This window comes from Bombus huntii, chromosome 9 (assembly GCF_024542735.1).
Source record: "Bombus huntii isolate Logan2020A chromosome 9, iyBomHunt1.1, whole genome shotgun sequence".
Taxonomy (NCBI): Eukaryota; Metazoa; Arthropoda; class Insecta; order Hymenoptera; family Apidae; genus Bombus; species Bombus huntii.
In genome coordinates, this window is record NC_066246.1 from 891,211 (window position 1) to 909,862 (window position 18,652).

General features: G+C 49.6%; 1 protein-coding gene across 1 annotated transcript in view; it reads left to right on the forward strand.

Annotated features, from left to right (window-relative positions):
• LOC126869438 (lateral signaling target protein 2 homolog) overlaps positions 1 to 5,082 on the forward strand; it is a 48,175-nt gene extending 43,093 nt beyond the window's left edge. The window contains exon 2 of the mRNA XM_050625978.1: positions 3,165 to 5,082. Coding sequence (XP_050481935.1) covers positions 3,165 to 3,532 — 368 coding nt within the window. The 3' untranslated portion in view covers positions 3,533 to 5,082. The remainder of the gene's footprint in view (positions 1 to 3,164) is intronic.
• The last annotated feature ends 13,570 nt before the right edge of the window (positions 5,083 to 18,652 follow it).

Sequence of the window (18,652 nt, forward strand, 5' to 3'; positions counted from 1 at the left end):
GACGAGGCGAATCATGGAGAGAAGCAGCAGCAACAGCAGCAGCAACGGCAACAACAATAACGGCAAGACGCAGAGAAAGAGAAGCATTGCGAAAGGACGAAGCGGCGAATTCGTGAACATCAAACGAATTAAATCTCCGCGGCGAGTCAACCGCAGAAACTAATATCTCTGCGAGCTCTCTCGTTTCTTCCGTTCTCCGTCGCTTCTCCGTTGCTTCTCCGTCGCTTCTCCGTCGCTTCTCCGTCGCTTCTCTTTCCTCGACCATCGCCTGCCATCGTTGTATTTCTGGATTCTGCTTCGAGAGATTCGAGCCCCGCGCAACAGACAAAGTGCAGGACGACGGGACGACAAAATTATCGTGTACTTTTCTCGCTCGAAACGCGGCGAAAAGAAAATACCCGAAAAGAAAAACCGTGCTCGCGTACGTCACGTTCGGATGGCGGATACCGAGAAAGGGGAAAACGAAGCGAGGGTAGAATAGAAGAAAAAAAGATTGCTTCTAAATGGAAAACGACGACGGCAACGACAACGACAAGAAGCGACTCGTAAACCGAGGCAAAACGTTAATCTTTACGATGGATGCGGAGCATTTTTGCGGCAGCTTCTCCTTAAACAGCCGTCAGATGATAAAGTAGCGGCGAGACGATGTAATTTTCGAGGTAAACGAGCTGGTACGAGCGTAATTAGCACTGCCACTTGTAGCGAGCCAGCGCGTTAGACGCTTACAATTAGACAATTCCTTGGATTGTAAGGGAAGAGTTCTCTGAGCAATAAAAAAGAAGGAAAAAAAGAGGGCGCAAGAAACGGACTCGATCACCGGAGGCATTAAAACGGTGAATCTGCATGCTTTACGGCGATGTAATAACACTTTCGGTGAACGCTAAACGCTCTGCTATCCTACTGGTAATTAAGTAGTTTCCGGGTGTGGTTTAGAAAAGTAGTCGAACGTGTCCACCGTGCCGGAGGAAAAACAAGCGCGGATAAAACCGAGAAAAGCGGATAGAAAAGCGCTTCTTCTTGCGCGCTTGGGGGGGAACCGTTACGAAAGCAGTTTCCGTCGGTAATAGACATCGTAATAGATATTATCTTGGTCGATAGGTGCCGATAACTCGGCGCGGATACGTGGCGGCGAAAGTCCACAGAGATGCTCGACCGAATCGCGAACGCGTGGCGATCCTCGAGCCGTGAGAGCCGACGCCATTAACTCGGTAATTTACAATTAAAGGATCGAAATCGCGTTCTTAAGCGGAATATACCGTCCGCTTCCTCGGCCGGTTGTCGACGTTCGTTCGTTCGAATTACACGTTTCGCGAAACGTATCTTTCGTTTCGAGACGCGATTTATTCGCGACACCGATTTTCCAATTACTTTGGATTAAACGAATCAGAGACAGTTCTGTTAAAATCTTCTCCTCAAAAACAAAATACGCCTCCGATGGATCACCGATTTGTTAACGTAATTCGTCGCGTCGATAAATCGACAGACGATCCATTAGATACAGAATTTTCTCTGCTTACGAAAATTTGTTCGATCGGCCGAGAAATCAATGCACGAGAGTTAAGGGGTGAAGATATAACGCGTTTGAAACGACGGCGAAAGAATGACGGAAGGTTGCATCCTTGAGGCGAACGCTTACGAAGCAAGGCCGATCGCTGATCGGCGAGGTAGTTTTCAAGCTGGACTGTACGGTCGGGTTGCGCAGGTGTGACCGATGGCGGCGTTCTTTGATCCTGTAGAGACTCCGCGGCTACCTTGTCCACGACTCATCGGCCGCCTCTCTTTTTCGTCGCTCGGTTCGATTATTTCCTAATGGCTAACGCCATCGCGAAAACGGCCGTCGCTAATCTCGCCACCGTTTCCCGCCGCGTTCGGCTTCCTGTGTACCCTCCTTGAGGGATCGCCGAAATGGATGGAAAAAATTGCGAGCGTGTCGCTAAAAACGAGCGCGCGATGAACTGTTCAAACGACTTTATCGTTTAGGAAAGTACAGCTCGATTCAAAGTGGACGGCATGTGGACGTTGACCGTCGGCGGTATCGCGACGCTTACAAACGGCGTTTGCCCGACGATGAAGTCAGCCGCGGATGGATTCTCGATTTTCCGTTTCTAAATCGACGCCAATTTCGAAACGGTAGATACGAGAGAAAGGCTACGGCAGAAATATCGATAGCGAATCTCTGTAATTCTGAAAGCAACTCTATAGCTCGAACGCTCGAACAATTATCGTATTAACCGCGCATTTCGGTTTGTATCGTCCGCGTCCGTCAAATTGGGATCGTTTCGTCGAGGGTACCACGGCCGAAAGCAACGAAAATTCCAACATCCGGTGGACGAGAAGCTCCGCTGGAATCCCGTCCTCTGAACACCGTGACGAATAGGTAATACGATTTTTATGGAGAGATCTCTACCACCGCACGAAAATGCATCTGATTTGTGGCCGTGGAAGCTGAGTGGAGCAACGCCGTGCGGCAGAAGGGACCCTGTTCTAGGTGCCGGGCATTCAAACACGCCCGACCATGTCCGATTCGTTTTGCATTTCTCCTCTAGCCGTCTCGTTCGGAGATTAAGAAATTTCGATATTAGAAAGAGGACTAGAAAGAATCGACCCTCGAATTTCAGGACGTATTTCTTTTGCGCTGGGTGGCTTCGTATACCGGGATGTTCCGTTTCCAACACTCCGAATTCGTGCATCTTAAAACGCGAAATTTCAGACCTTTCGAAGCGTTGGAAACGATTACTGTACGCGTACGTGTCGTACGGTCGAAGAGACTCGTTCGATGTTTCTAACTCGATATTTTCTATTAGGCGAAAGAATTTTTTGATCGTAGTCGACGCGATGACTACCCACATCTGTTGCTAACGATATGGAATAGAAATCATTAACGTCCTCGATTCGATGGGATTCGCCGACAAGAAGTCACGCATGCCTCGAATCGATTGGTTCTACCTTATTTCTCCGCGCACACGTTTCCGCAATCACGTTTCTTTACCTTGAGCCGCCGGACGAGAAACGTGGGAACGATCACGTGACACGTAATCACAACTCGTTGGTACTTGAAACTCTTATCAACGGGAATCGATTCTATTAACGCGACGAACGCGTCGAACCCGTTGCGACAACGAACACGTCTCGTCTAACCATCTGTCGAACCGTATTTGTTGCAGAGCAAGCGAATCATCTAAACCTGTTCAACAACCGGCAGCAGCCGAAGAAGAAGCGCAAGAGTCGAACGGCGTTCACCAATCAGCAGATCTTCGAGTTGGAGAAACGATTCCTGTACCAGAAGTACTTGAGCCCGGCCGACAGAGACGAGATCGCCACGCAGTTGGGTTTGAGCAACGCTCAGGTAATCACGTGGTTCCAGAACAGACGGGCGAAGTTGAAGAGGGACATGGAGGAACTGAAGAAGGACGTGCAGACGGTGAACCCGCTGCTGGTCGCGCAACATCACAAGACGTTCTTGGAGAACGTGCAGGATCTTGGGATCTTGAAGAAACGACCTCTGCCGAGCAGTATGGACGAGAAGTCGTAGGGAACGAGACGCCTCGATGCTCGTCGTTGAGGAAAAACCGCGATTTCTCGCAACTAGAGGCTCGCCAAGGCAGCCGTCTGCCGAGAGTAATCGAGAAAGATAATCGATCGATCGTTGGAAACGTTCCCTGTGTTTGCCTAACGCGACCTGTGGGAGGCTACGCGAGGGTCGAGTCGGATCTTCTTTTCTACGTGCATCGACTCGACAGGGTCACGAGTAGGACTCTCGCAGTTTAGTATCTACTTGGTAGGAGAGAGCACGAGGAAAATACGGAGTCGATCGAGATCATCGTATGGATCGACCGTGATCGTCGCGACAGCGTGTCTTTCGGGTGTATCGTAATCGATGCGTAGGGACGGAAGGACAAGGCATAGTACAAAGAAAGCGTCTTCTTCGGCAACGTATCGCGGAGAACGGACGAAGACGAAGCCGTTTCGGCGAGATTGTATAGGAAGATATTGTTGGATATTGTTGGAAGAAATGGGATTTATTCGCGGAGATAAGGTCGTCCGCGACGTTTCTTCGTCGTGAAGATGTACAAAGACTGAATAGAGTCTGCAAAAGTCTGCAACGGTCTGACAAGACGGATAATAGGCGTCGTTGGTGACCCGGTCCAAAACGATCGTGTCGACGTGTCAAGATGGGGACACCGAATGGACGACCCTTTCGGAGGTAGCGACTCGTCGATCGCTGTAAAATGTTTTGTAAATTAAAGACTGCCAAATATTCACAGCCAAGCCCCGTCGAGAACCCGTCGATGAAACCAGACGATGTTTTTCGTGTTACAGTCGCGATCGGACCACCCTATTTCATCGGGTGTTTTACATGGATTCTTATCGCAAAGGGTTAGAAGGGAGGCGCGCAAGCAAAGTGTAATCCACGTTACACGAAAGAGAGTAAAGTACGTATCCTGTACGAAACGTCGAACGAATGTCACATTTCCTTTAACGAATATCTAGGACGAATTGCTGCGACCGTTCTGCGGACACCTGTACCATATTGTATTTATTTGCGGAAAAGCGAAAGAAGATAATCGTGGTGAATAAAAAAAAAAAAAAGCCAAAAGAAATCCGGAGGAAGCATCGGCGATTTACGTAAGTTATTAAGTAATTATTATAGCGTATAAATTATAAAAGAGAGCCGTTCAGTCGTGAAGTGCTCGTCGTTGTACATAAGCTATATATATTATATATACATCGTTCATCCCTCTCCCCGCCCTCCCCCTCCGATAATATTACGCATAAACGAGATAGATTTGTCGAGCATGATTAGAATAAACGAAAAGGGAGACAACAGGACAAACGAATATAAATAAATAGATAAATAAATAAATGGAAGGAGATTTATAAACGATAGATGGGATACTGCAATATACCTGGTCAACAGTTTAATTAGTGAGCTTTATGATCGCGTAAGATGTAAATCCGTATCGCGCTTGATGGTCTGCGAGGTGATAGACGCGTGAAAGGGAAGCAGAGAGTGCGTGTGTGTGAACGGAATCTTAGTAGCGTGTATAGTGAGTCGAAATAAACGAAGACATTTAAAATAAAGGCGAGGAATAATTGCGCCCTGTTCCTGGTCCCATCGCTCTCCCTTAAACCGATCCGATTAGCTCTCCGAATGCGATAGAAAAACAGCAGAAGGGTAAGTCCTCCGAGGCGAAACAGACCATCAGATGGACGATTTACGTCAACTCGTTGTCCGCGAAACGAGACAATATGCAAAGCGACTACCAAGAAAGGCGGTGAACGAAACGATCGAACAACTTTAGAAATCGTCCAGTGGGATCACGTTAGGTACAATTGCGAGTTACTGCTACGAGTTAATACGACGAGTACACCGTAGAAAGTTTCGCAGAGACATTCGACGCTTTGAAAGGGCCACACGAGGATGAGAATTATTGTCCGGAAATAGCGCGATACACGCGGCCCTTCCGAGAATCTTTTTGATGTTATTCACAGGGTTTACTCGAAGCAGTAATTTATTAAGATGAAGTAAGTCATTTCGCGATCCGAATTCGTTCGCGGAAAGTCTGGTACTCGTCATAACCGAGCCAAACTTCGTTTACACGGAAACTTGCAAAATTCCAAACCAAGTTATATGCATTCATTGGATTATAATTCCAAACCTAAAGGCAATATCGCGACTTTGAAAAATAAACTTTTTCTACGAGATTCGTTCAAGCATGAAAAGTTTAAGTGTGAAAGTTAAGTACGAAGTTACGTTCAAAGTTTATGTATGAAAAGTCACGTATCTCGTTTTCTCGTCAAAGATTCTGAAAATATTAATGAAACGCGAATGGATCGTGAAAACTGTCACGTTATCGAACACGATGCGTGAGAAGGTCGACAGCCGTGAACAAACGATCGAGTTTTTAATACACAGTCTGCTTTTAATGGCGATTCGCATGTCGCGCCGTTAGCTTCTGCCTCGTAAATAGAAGAGCTAATCAGACATTGGCGACGGCTCTCTCTCTCTCTCTCTCTCTCTCTCTTTCCTCCCCTCTTTACCTCGGTCGTCTCTTCCCCGTCTCTGCCCAAACAAGAGAGATATACGACAAGATACCCGAAGCGCGTATTACCGACCTACTTCCTGTTAGCGGAATATCTGATGCTAAACGGAACCATTTTATATCGAGTCTCGTTAATGAGCCCGTCATTAGCCTGTCGTCATTATCTCGATATAAAACACGCGTCGTTACCGCCGTCGTTGATCGATTAATCGAGGCTGAATCTAGGATGTCTATTAGAGGTGTGATTACTCGCGATGAGCATATACACGCTGATTACACGTTTCGCTTGGCTCGCCTCGTGTGCAACGACGATACCGCTTCGAGACGTTCTCTCCCCGCAATATAGACTTTCGCGATGCGGTTACGTAAAACGCGGCAAAAACTAGGAAAGCGAGAAGAATCGGTGAAAGAAGGAAAGGGCAAGGGAGAAGGAAAAGGCGAAGAAATCTGATTACTACTTTTCCAAGTATGCACGCATGCGCTTCGAATCTGCTTGGAATAGGAGATTTATTCGGCGTTTGGAAAAGCTCGCGTCGTTTATATTCTCCGCGAATTCACTGCGTATCTGGTCGTTGATAACTGTCGATTATTCATCGACATAGACGTTCGACGGATCGATAAAAGACGACGATGGACGCGTAATCGTTCGAACGCGAAGGATCGTATTCGTTCGAACGGAACAACGGTGGCGATTCGATTTAGAACGAATCGCGCGCTGGTTCGAACGAAACGTGGCGTTGTCGGTTCGTAGCCGTCGCTGGTATCGACGAGTCCACGTATGAAGCAGTAAGCAAGGTAGCCCACACCGCCCTGTAATTCAAGCGCCGCAACATCCAAATAAAGAATTCATAATGGCGATGATGACCACCGCCAATTTTCTCGATATAGCCGATACACCAATAACTCAACCGATATCCAACCGGCACATCAACGTAATTTCGCTTATTGTCCGCGGGTCCGGCCGAAACGAGAATGACATCGTTGGAAAATAAAACGATGTTGAGCCGACATTATCGAGTCGGATACACGCGTTATCGAACGGAGGACGATAAGAAGAGCAAACAATCCTTCGCAGATAATTAATCGTGTCACGCGACCACCCACCCCCCGTTTATTTGCACCGTTGTGAAATTACCTTGCTCGTCCCTTCTCCTTGTCCGATTTATTCACGCTTCTAGCTGCGAGAGAATTTGCGATGCAAATTGGTCGATGAAGAAAGGCTTCGTCTTTCATAGGGTTTTTGGTAAATTGGCGATCAACTGCGATTCAACGCGGAGATACGTTACAGTTTGTCCGACGATTCGTTTAATCTCTCAAGGACACGGGAACGGGTCTAACCAACTCAGATACACGATGTTTTTATATTCATTTTCTTCGAATGGCTAATATAAATGTTCCAATTAGTATACCGCGACCGGTGGTATGGTAATCCGAAAATGGAGACAGACGGACACAAACGGAGTCCAAATAACTGGGAAATCGGTGATCGGTACTTTGCCGAAAGCGATTGGCGCTTTGCATAATCCTCGAAGCAAAGGGAATTCCTGCGGCACGGCCAGGGCAGAGGATCATTTCTCTGGCATTGACACGCCCACGTAATTCGGACTCATTTACTCGTTGACTCGCTTAACCTGCAGCCAGTCATGCGTCAGTCAGTCGTGGCCCCGCGCGCGGCAGATCCATAATTTCGACGTGATCCGCTTCAGCACGCGAGGAACGAGTTTCCCTCGGTCCACGATGTAATTAGACAGCGTGAATCTAGGCTGGACCCATCAACGGGCCTCGTTAATACGATATCCGCCGGATGGTCGCTCGTTGCGCGCCCAAATCTTTCCTTCCTCCTTCGGCCGCTTTCTTCCTCCGCTTCTTCTTCTTCATTTTCTTCTTCTTCTTCTTCTTCTTCTTCTTCTTCTTCTTCCTCTTCTTCCCTCCTGCCCCCATCCTTCGTTGTCGTTTTCTCGGCCCTTCTTTTTTCCAGCCGTTTTTTAGATTCCCCGTAGACCGACTGCTCTGTGCTCGTGAAGGAGCCCTCTACCTGCCGGGGTCTTTGATCTTCCTCCTCGCCAACGAGTTTCATTTACACGGAAGGTGGACTTTTTTTCGGGGCGAAACTAGCCACGCTAACGAGAACTCGCGAACTACGATTCGGTGGCCCCTTTTCGATCTACGCCTCCGTGATGGACGTGGACGAGGCTAACTGACATACTAACGAAATCTTTGCGCTTCCAACGAGATAAGAACGCAGAATTGGCACGAAGGACCAACGTCAACGAAAATCCGCGTCAACCTCTAGCAAATTCTCTACCCACTGAACGGGATAAGAGTCCAAATCTGTCAGAGTTTAACGAAGCAAGACTGGCCGTGAACGCTGACAAAGTCTTTGTGATTCGAACAAGATAAAAAAGCTCGATCTACAACAGCTACCGTGTCCGTATCTTTACGTACGCGCATCACGGAAACTAGCTTTTAATTAAATCTCTGTTCACCGAACTGTGCAAGAGTCTATCTCGTCTGATCCATCGCCTAGCCAGATTTACGAGAGCTGAACGCTTTAAAAAACACGAAACTATCGCTATATTCGGTAGTCGGACGACCCAGTGACAACTATTTTCCTCTACTGCGTAATACTGCGGAATCGGGATCGAAGAAGGCGAAAGAAGATCCCAGTGCGGACACGAAACTTGGTATAGACGTAACGGAAACGTTGGTTCGTCGTCGTCGTCGTCGTCATCGTCGTCGTCGTCGTCGTCATCGTCGTGGTCGTTGTCTTCGTCGGTGGCGGCGACGGCGGCGGCGCGAACGGGACAGCTGATGAGCCGGTGTCCCCGAAGGCGATCGGCCGAGACCAATCAGCGTCCGTCCGTTCGTCCTCGCCCTAATGACACCTGCAGGCTAAAAAGCCATGATATTCAACAGTCCGGACGCTAACAAACTCTTGGTATCGTGCGATTCGCACGAAAATCAACGCACGACCGATTCACCGCGATCGCGTAACATCTCGTGTTTCGACAAAAATCGCGTAATTCGCTCTAGTATCATCGTTCTTGGAAGATGCTTAGAGCAAAGACATTTCTGAGAAAACTGCACGATCGTCGTGTAAAGTATCTGACGAGGATGTTCGAGGGGTAAGAAGATCGTGTTGAAACCTTGAAGGTTCAAAGAATTGTACGATTAAAAGATGGATGACTCTAAGGCTTTTTTTTTTTTAATAAGAGAGATAGGAAGTTGTCGGAAAGATTCGATGAATTTTTCTAGATCAAACGCCAGACGTTTAGCGAAGAGGCAACAAGACGAACACGGCGGATTACGTAACTCCTTCCGTGTTACGCGGCGAATAAGGAAGCAGGTGGAAGCTGCAGGACGTCGATGCGACGTAAATGATAGCACGGTATCGGTCGCGCGCCGTTAAACTATCCAACGATTTAATCGGTTGGCCAGTTTCGCCGGGTCAATCGTTTGGCCATGTTCGCTCGATTAATCATCGTTTGACAGTTAAATGAACGGTTGGCGGGAATTAGTCTCGATATTCGTACGGGATTGGAGTCCGCCTTGGAGATCGGCGTGCGCGCCAATATCGAAACGGGTCGCGTTTGTTTTCTAAGTCTCGAGTCGCCGCCGGTTAGTCGTGTACCGTGCAATTTTCCATGTATGTGTCATTAATATCCTGTGTGCTCGTGCGGCGATCGCTGGCAAATTAAACCATTTAATAAACGCGTTGGACACCGGTTCGGTCGGCTTCGATAGCCCACGAACGCTAACTAGATCTGTCCGACGCGTCTGTCGTTCGCCACGGTCGCCGTTAGCCGAACGATCCCGTGCGTATCGACGTTAGAAAACGTGTACCGGCCGATACTCGAAATCGTCGACAGTGCACGGTCGGAATAATAACAGGGAAAGCCGGTAGACTGGAATAATAAATGATAAAGTTGCCTAGCGGATGTCTGACGTCGATTTCATTCGCCTGACAGCCTGTAAACGTCAAAATCAGACCCGTCAATCATCCGTTCTGATTACCCGTTCGATCATTCCCGGTAAACAGTCTGTCCGACGGAACGAGTCCTCGATGACCGCTAATTACGACGACGGTAGTATATCGGTATCGGCGTTAGACGCACCACATGTCCATAAAATATACTCCGATCGAACGATCTATTTTCCCATTGTGCTCGATGTGGAGCGTACGATATAACGTATCGAAGAACGGACGAGGCGAATCAACGGCTACTTTTCCCTCGTGAGCTCCTAACCTATCGAACGGAAACGCATTAACTCATAAACGAACGAACGAATGGATTTTACTCGTTTCACTGCATAAACGCTCGAAGCGATACAACTTTGCGTTTCAAATGCTGTTAACCGACACCTCGTGCTGGTATTCGACGAATGGAACGATCGTTAACACGTTTTATACTGCGCCGTTTTCGCTCGACTTTTCCATACGGATCGCATGTCCCGTCGATGGTTGGTGTAAAGCGGCGATCTTAAAATTAAACAATTTGTTTCGTGGTCGAAACGAAAAATGACGCATTACGTACGAAACCAGTTCATCCGTCTCGAGACCGACGGTATATTCGCGCGTCGATTCGCACGAAATCAATTTGCGGTACGAAGAGCAAAGATTTAATTTTTCGCTCGTTGCTTATTCATACATATATACGCGCTTTTCGTTCAACGTTAGAGCTCTGTCATCGATTTTTCGTTAGAAATTTGATAAATTCACCATTCTCGTCCGTTTAAATGCGTTATCCTTGCGTATCTTTTCGTTACACGATTTTTCATATATGACGTCATGTTTTAGTTTCTTTGTTAGAAATCCTGCCCTTTAGTGGTCGATGGCCTTACACACTATCGCATCGAAACCGCAAAGATGTATCAACATGCCCAACTTTGCTCCTTTTGGAGCGAAAGCAATTAACCAAGTCACAGACAATCGCATCAATCACCGGTAGAATCATCGTCGCAACGACCTAAACTAGTCCTAGAAGGATACCTAGGGGGCAGGAAAGTTGCATAGGATCGATGTACAGGTCGTTTCACGCGGCGAGGATACGCGCGTATAGAATGATCAGGGATCACGATGACGTCAGGTTGACGGAACGGAACGGGTACCGGATAGGTTAATGGTAAGGAGGCCCAGGACCAGGCGGCAGGGTCTGCCAGCGGCTCGGCTGCTGATTACAGACCTCTGGATCCCCTACACTCTCGCTCTCACCTCGGTTATTGTACCGAGCGAGGCCGGGACATCACTATAGATCACCGGCCGGCCGGCAGTTTGTCCGATCAGCGCGGCCAGAAGTGTTGCAACTCGTAAGCGTGGAGGTGGTCCCGGGCATTCCAGTTTCCAGAGAAATTTATCGGTGGCGTTTCGCGGCCTCCTCCTGATGCGACTCTTTCTTCGTCCTCGATCCTCCCGCCTCTCGAGACTCGCCTAGCCGTCTTCCGTTCGTTCTCTCACAGGAGGAAGGGGCCGAGGTCATCGTCGATGCGAGGGAACGTGAATATTTCGACGTAATTGGATCGGGCGCGATACAACGGAACGTACGATCGTACGTCCTGGGTTCTGCGCTATTTAACGGAAGATACAGGCTGTCCAACGTACGATCGATCGAAAGGTCGACGAACGTCGGCTGAATCGTAGAAAATGTCATAATCTACGACAGTTGGAAAGTAGAAGCACCGTTGGTCGGGGCCGGTTAACCCAGAGATTTAGGTTCGTCGACGTCTATAGTAGGTTCGGCCGCGGCAGCGTCTACTAGGTGCATAGCGTGGCGTGTGTGTCGGCGCAGGCAGATTAGAGGCCGCGGGATAATTAAGTAGCGCGTTCGACTAACGCCCAGGCTACAACGGTCCGCAGAACGATATCCGATATTCGTGCCATGGATTTCCCCCGAAGAGATTTTGCCGTTCTTTACCTTCGGCTCTATCGGATTCCGATATCTCGAAGCGTAGCTGGTGATATTTCGAACGGTCGGCCCAATTAACGCTGAAAAATGACACCTAATGACCGATGCTTCGTTTCGATGCTGAGAGTACGTGTACATGCGACGCCATTTTCACCCCCTTTCTTTTTTACCTTTCTCCTACGATAAATGGATCGAAGTGGAAACGTTGGAAGAGGACAGGTGTCCGACTAACGCGAGAAACAATTACGTCGTACGATTTAATCGTCGGAGAAGAGGAAGAGAGGACGCGTCAGTGCAAAGTAGGATTGTACGGAGATTCGGGGCTGGAATCGGTGGACGGTTGCGAGGAGACAAAAGCCGGCCATGGGTTCGGACACAGAGAATTCCACAGATCCCGGGAACACGGCATCACGGCACACGGGGGTTCGGATTATTAGTGAGCGGGTAGTCGTAGAAGGTGTGATTCTGACGTGTCGGACGCCTCTTCTCCGCAGGTGAGAGACCACGAGACCAGAGAACAGAGAACGGACCGGAGAAAGACGGAACCTTCTGATCGGACGGAGAAACGAGAAATCACCGCGGTGAAGAAGAACCTCTTCGTGAGGAGAGCGCGGCAGAGAAAGAGAGAGAGAGAGAGAGAGACAGAGAGTGAGAGAGATGGCGACATCGAAATCGTAGCGACGGAACAGGCCAGCACTCGGAGCACGAGCAACCGAGAAGTGAGAAAGAACGATACGCGGCACGGCGAGAGGCAGAGGAAGGTAAGGAGGAGGGAACGGAAGGGGGTGCAGGAGGATGGCCGGGGTGGGAGAAGATCAAACGAGCCGACAAGCCACGGGGTGGTCTCTACCCGCGCTCCTTTACCGCTCTCTTCCTTCTCTTCGCCTCTGCCTACCAGCCTCCACCTTCTCCTTCGTCCTTCTTCCTCCACCGCTTTCACCGTCTTCCTCCTTCTTCGTTCCCTTCGTTTCTCCTCGGACGCCGTCGTTCGCTCCTTCTCTCGCTCCTTCTCTCCTGTCCCTCGCCTCTATATTATTCATATTTCCACGCTCGTGTTCGGCCGGCTATGTGGTTCGACGATCATCCACACGCTCTTTTCTTCTCCGTGTGCGCGTCGGGCCGCGCGTGTAACGCCCGGGACATGCAATCTCCGCGGGGTCCGCGAGAGATACGCCGACCGGCCGGCAACATTGTGTCGAGAGGCGGAGTGGCCCTTCTGCTTAACTTTTGCACGGCGTTACACGTTGCCGTGGAAATTCGCGAGTGCGCGAAGGGGATAGCCAGGCGGAGAAACGTTCGATCACAGGGAGCCGCTCGATCGACAATCGATCAGCACCGACTCGCCATCGGTACAGTTCCGAGCTTATTCGCGACGCGGACCCGCGTCACAGTCCAACGACGACGAATGATCGATTTGTCGCATCGGAATTTCGCGTCTCGAGAGAAAAGATGCCGGCTTCTTTCGACGGAGGAGTACGACGAGTCCTCGAGAACTGGTATACTCGAGAAGGTTACGAGGATTATCCACAATGTCGAAATGTATGTACATTCGCGAAAGAGAAGCACCGCATGGACCCACACCGATGGTCGCATTAATAAATTCGCAGCAAATCACTGCGAGGGTGAGGATTGCGAAGCGAACGGGGCGATTTTAGTTGCAAATCGCCGAGCGCCGCGAGACCCGACAAAGGCTCCATCAAAAGGACCGCTTTTCTTCCCCTCTTTCTCCCTCTTCCTTCGTCGACTCCTTCCACCCGTAGCTTCCTCTTCCTCTTACAACCTGTTTTCTTCTTCTTCTTCGTCTTCCTCCTCGCTTCTTCATCTTCTTCTTCTTCTTCTTTACCCTTCTATCATCCTCGTCCTCGGTATCGTGCGTTCTCTTTCTCGAGGTGTTGGTCTCTCGGTGCTCTACGTCCAGCCTCCTTGCCGACTTACCATACGCTACACGGCGAAGACACCGGTCGTTTCTCGATTTCAGCCCAAGTGCCTCTCGAGTTTCTCCACACCTTCGTTATTATCATACAAACATCGACGACCCGATGCCGGAAAAGCTGCGGTCCGTCGACCGCAACATTACCCACGCTAATCGTTCCGAGCGAAACCGTTTCTTCGCCTCTCGACGCCCCGGAAGCGCCACGACTCGAACGAAGATTCTCCGAGCTTCGATTTACCTTCGACTCGGCGATAATAGATTTGAAATAATCTACGCGAGCAGCTCGTTAATCATACGAAAACGTATTACGAATGCTTCCACCTATTACCGGTTTTTGGTTGTTCGTGATTTATCGCCGTCGATGTAGATATCCAGCAGCTTACCGACGCAACGCGCGTCCTATAAAATATTTCCTGCCGTAACGGCGTGAAAAGAAGCGGATAGACGGCGAAAGAGAAAGAGCTTCTCATCGCCGGGCAATAAGGCAACAGGGACAGGTACCGGTGTCGAAGGGACTAGCGATCGTCTCGAAATCCTGTGAAAAGGCAGACTCGGTCTTTTGCGGTAAAAGAACAGACCAGGTGCTGTAAGAAATTAGTGGTGGCAGCGTGTACCGCCCGGCCAGGCCGTCCAGGTCCCTAATAACCTCGCGCCGGATGGTATCGACGATGCTGGTCCACACCGTGTGCACCCCCCACCCTCGACGAATGGCCGGACACCCCTCTGTTGCATTACCCTCGGCATCTATAGCTCAATTTGCCGACACCTCGCTAAGTATAGGTTGGGTGGGTGGTCCTTCCTGGGACCACGAGGCCCACGAGAGGAAGAGGAGCGAACCCGACCCACGGAACCACGACAGACAGAGGATTAAAGAGGGTGAGAGGTAGTGAAATGGGGGAAGAAAGAGTTTACGTCGTATATCTCGATGAACCATGTGCAACGCACGGCCGAGATCGGCACGGTCGCGTTCGCGCCACCCACCGGACTCGTGGATTTATTTGACGCCAGATGACCCGTGCGATCCATTTGGGTGGTTCGGTTTTCAGGGACATGGTCGGGGTCTGGGTTTCAACGCGCGATCGAACGGGCTCGATCGCGAATTTTACACGGTTTCAAGCGGATTTCCATCGTCGTTTCTCATTCACCGTGATTTCGAGTCGGATGTACGAAGGCCTTGGCTGTGACTCGAGCGAAGGTTATTTTAAGAATCGACGCTTCGTGTATCGAAAGCAAACGTAACTCGTCCGCGGCGTCGTTTATCGTGCGGACAAGCGAGGCTTCTTTGCACGAAACACAATTATTGCTGTTAAGAAGAACTCGTTCGAAGGGGAACGTAAACTGGAAATTCCTCGTCAGTCGGCCTGCCATTAACATCCGAACACCTTTATGGCTACCGATAATTCGCTCTGATATCGTTGGAGGATCGAGATAACAACGACTCGGTCAATTATTCTATATCCGACGATAATTTTATCACGGCTATCGATATAAATTTAAATATGATACAAATAACCTCTACTTTGGACGATTAATTACTGGAACAGGTATCGCGTAACAAATTGAATCGACCAAACAGAAATTACCACATGCAAAGCACGCTAATACGTGCCGTAATTACGGTCACAATTATCGGCGAACGAGTTACGTACTTTCTAAATCATTGGTCTCGTGCCACGAGTCGCTTTCTAGACCAAGAAGCGAGCAACCGGTCATAGATCGGATCGCAGATCGTGGCTGTTATCCGCCCGTAGCAACTAATTGAAATACGACCGCGATGAATATTTGTCGTTCATTACGATTATCGCGCGGCGATGTGCCCGAACGGCGATTCAACCTACCCAGCAAACCCTGGCCTACCGTCAAACATTTCTTCCACGAACGACCATAGTTCAAAATTAGAGCGTGCGTGCCATCGGATCCGCGAATGCAGCAACGTCGATCGTTTTGCGAGCGGCGAATCGTAAACGGTTGGTCGCCTTTCGGCGCGAAAGCTCGTTCGTTTGTTTGTCGTTGTCGTTAACCGTTGCGTCAAAGTTGGAGGAATTTGATTCACGACTGGAAATCGGTAGAAACGCGAGACGTAACGTACGCGCGTACCATATAGAAAATCTTACGCGCGTTACGCGCATCTTCGAACATTGCTCGTCGAAGAAATTGCGAAAAAATCAGCGAATGAAACGTTGGAAACAGGGGACGCGATAATGGGCAGTGTCGTGGACTCGAGCAACAACTAAGGCACGGAAATAGGAAGCAGCTAATACGAAGCTAGCCGATTGGATGGTTTCGAAGGAATTTAAAACACTTGTTACACTCGTGAAAGCAGCGGATCGAAGTGCTTAAACGTTTGGGTGTTCTTTTCGCGGGAACGGTAGACGGCAGCGCCAGGAATGCGCTCGAGGACGAATCGCAAAGTTGCATGACGCGGGCAAATGAATCAGGGAGAGCGCAGGTCGACGCGGGAGGGTGCACCCTTCTTCTTCTCTGATTTTATTTCCGTTTGCGAATATCGTATAATTAATTCGTGGTTACAGCGTCGTCGACCGTGTTACACGGCCTTGGTCGAGGTAGAATTCGAGCTACGCGAGAATCTTCGTCGTTCGTCGGGGGATGAAGAAAAGACTACTTACTACTCACGGAACGACAAGGATTCTTTATTACGGAACGGTACGGTCGACGTTCGATATAACGAGCATGTAAGGGACTGTTGCTCCAATTAGTCGTCGATACGGGCATAGATATTGGCGCTCTTTGTCAAAAGAGCCACTGATCGATTGCGATCGAACCGATAATCGACAACTGGATCCATCGTCGATGGCTGAAATTACGCGACGATGCGATACAGCGACAGGAATTTGTAACGCGAAGCGAATGTGGTTGTTGGAATGCAACGAACGGGGATCTGTACGCGATGGTTTTAATTTGCGACGTAACGCGACGCGATGTCCGAAGGAAACGTTCGTGCAATTTTAATGGCACGAGAAGAGACAAGATTCTTCGATTTGAATCTCTCGTTGAGAGAAAGATTAATCGACGTCGGACGGAAGCTGAATCGCGTTTCAATGGCGTCGTAATTGATCAGAAAAAGGTATTGTTACGCGTTTCTAATTCGTGTACCGGTCGATGGGCTCGTAAAACGTGTAAAATCAACGTGATCCAACTGGTAATCGATCGAACGCGGCGTTATTAGCCAGGTGAGAAAGCAGGGATGTTGGTTTCCTCGCTGACGAATCGGCGGGAAATTAATCGGCGCCGTACGAACGCCTGTGTCCCCGGGGTGAAAATATCGCGAAACGCAATTAGCTAATGAAGTACGGCAGCGTTCGTGCTTATTAATCGTCTTTATGCCCGCGTGTTCTAACTTGGTCACGGATCTCGGACTGCGAGACGCGATAAAATACATAGAAAACGACCGGGTAGCGAAGTGGCGGTGAAAAATCCGGCGGCCGCGTACAATAATCCACGAATCGATCCCGACGTCCATCTGCTTCCGTGCCGGCCCCGAGCAGCTCGATCGTTAATTAATTTAAGCGCTTAATCCCCTCCACGGGCATAGAACCGCACCGGCGGCCCCCTTTTTCCAGCTTTCGTTCCGCGCGGCCACAATCATAATTTTCGGTTTTAATCGATCTATGAGGCGCGGGCGCAATAATATTTTCGGTGCGGTAGAGACGCGGTGCGTGCGGCCCTGTGTGACTCGTGTAATTGGCTCCCAACTGGACTTCAAAGGGTGCCGCTCTCCTTCATCCGCGCCGACACGGGCTCGAGAAAGAGCGAACGATCGCGTCGGCTCGCTCGTCCGGCTGCTGCTGCCGTTGGACGAAGATAGATGTACGCGATTAGGCAGCGTATAGAGGAAGACGCGAACAGCAGACGAAGACGCGGCTACGTGAAAATTACACGCGCCATGCGCGGGACGCGAGCGCGTAAAGGACAGAGAGTGCCAGGGGATGAATGGTAGGGATGATTGGAGTGGGGGAAGAGAACGGGTTAGAGATAATACGCATGCGCTTGACCTATTGGTAGGACAAGGACGAGTATATACGGACAAGGTGTTGGCGAGATAAAGATGACAGCGGGCTGTCTCGTTGGAGTCGAGACGAAGATGGCGAGTTGGAACGGAGCGTGAGGTTAAAGGAGACGGACGAAGGTGAGAGACGAACACGACGGACGAAATCGCTCAACGATGTTTCGATATTGGGTAGATAGTGTTCGATACGGGAGACCCTTGTCTCGTTTGGTTAATCGTCGGACGTATGCGTGTAAATACACCTGTACCGTTCGAAAGCGGCCACTCTTATACCTCGCCCGCGCCGCTCGCATGTCCCCTCGGTTCCTGCGTAGTAACGATCGATGATTTCTGCGATCCGACCTCGGAGATGAATCACGCACGGCCAGCGTCATTTTTAAGCGGCATTTTCGATTTGCCGTTTCTATCGTTTGTAATTCGTACCGTTTGTTTTCTCGTCAGTCGTGGTCAACGAGGGCCGAAGTCGATTCGACTCGAAAAATTGTACGTCTATTATTTCGCGCGTCCGCGTCGGCTAATCGCGTCGAGAGCGGAGTTCCGTGACCGTTTCGACCGGGATGCTTACTCCGGCGACTCCTCTTCCAATCGATCCAACGTTGATGTCCAGAGGATCGGCTTGTAAAACGATTTGCGAAACGATTCAAAACGCGCTTTTTACCTCTGTAATACGAGAAAAGATAGAGGAGACGTTAGCCGATCAGCCCCGGCGTTCGACCAATTTTACAGCAGCTTGTCGGATCAACTG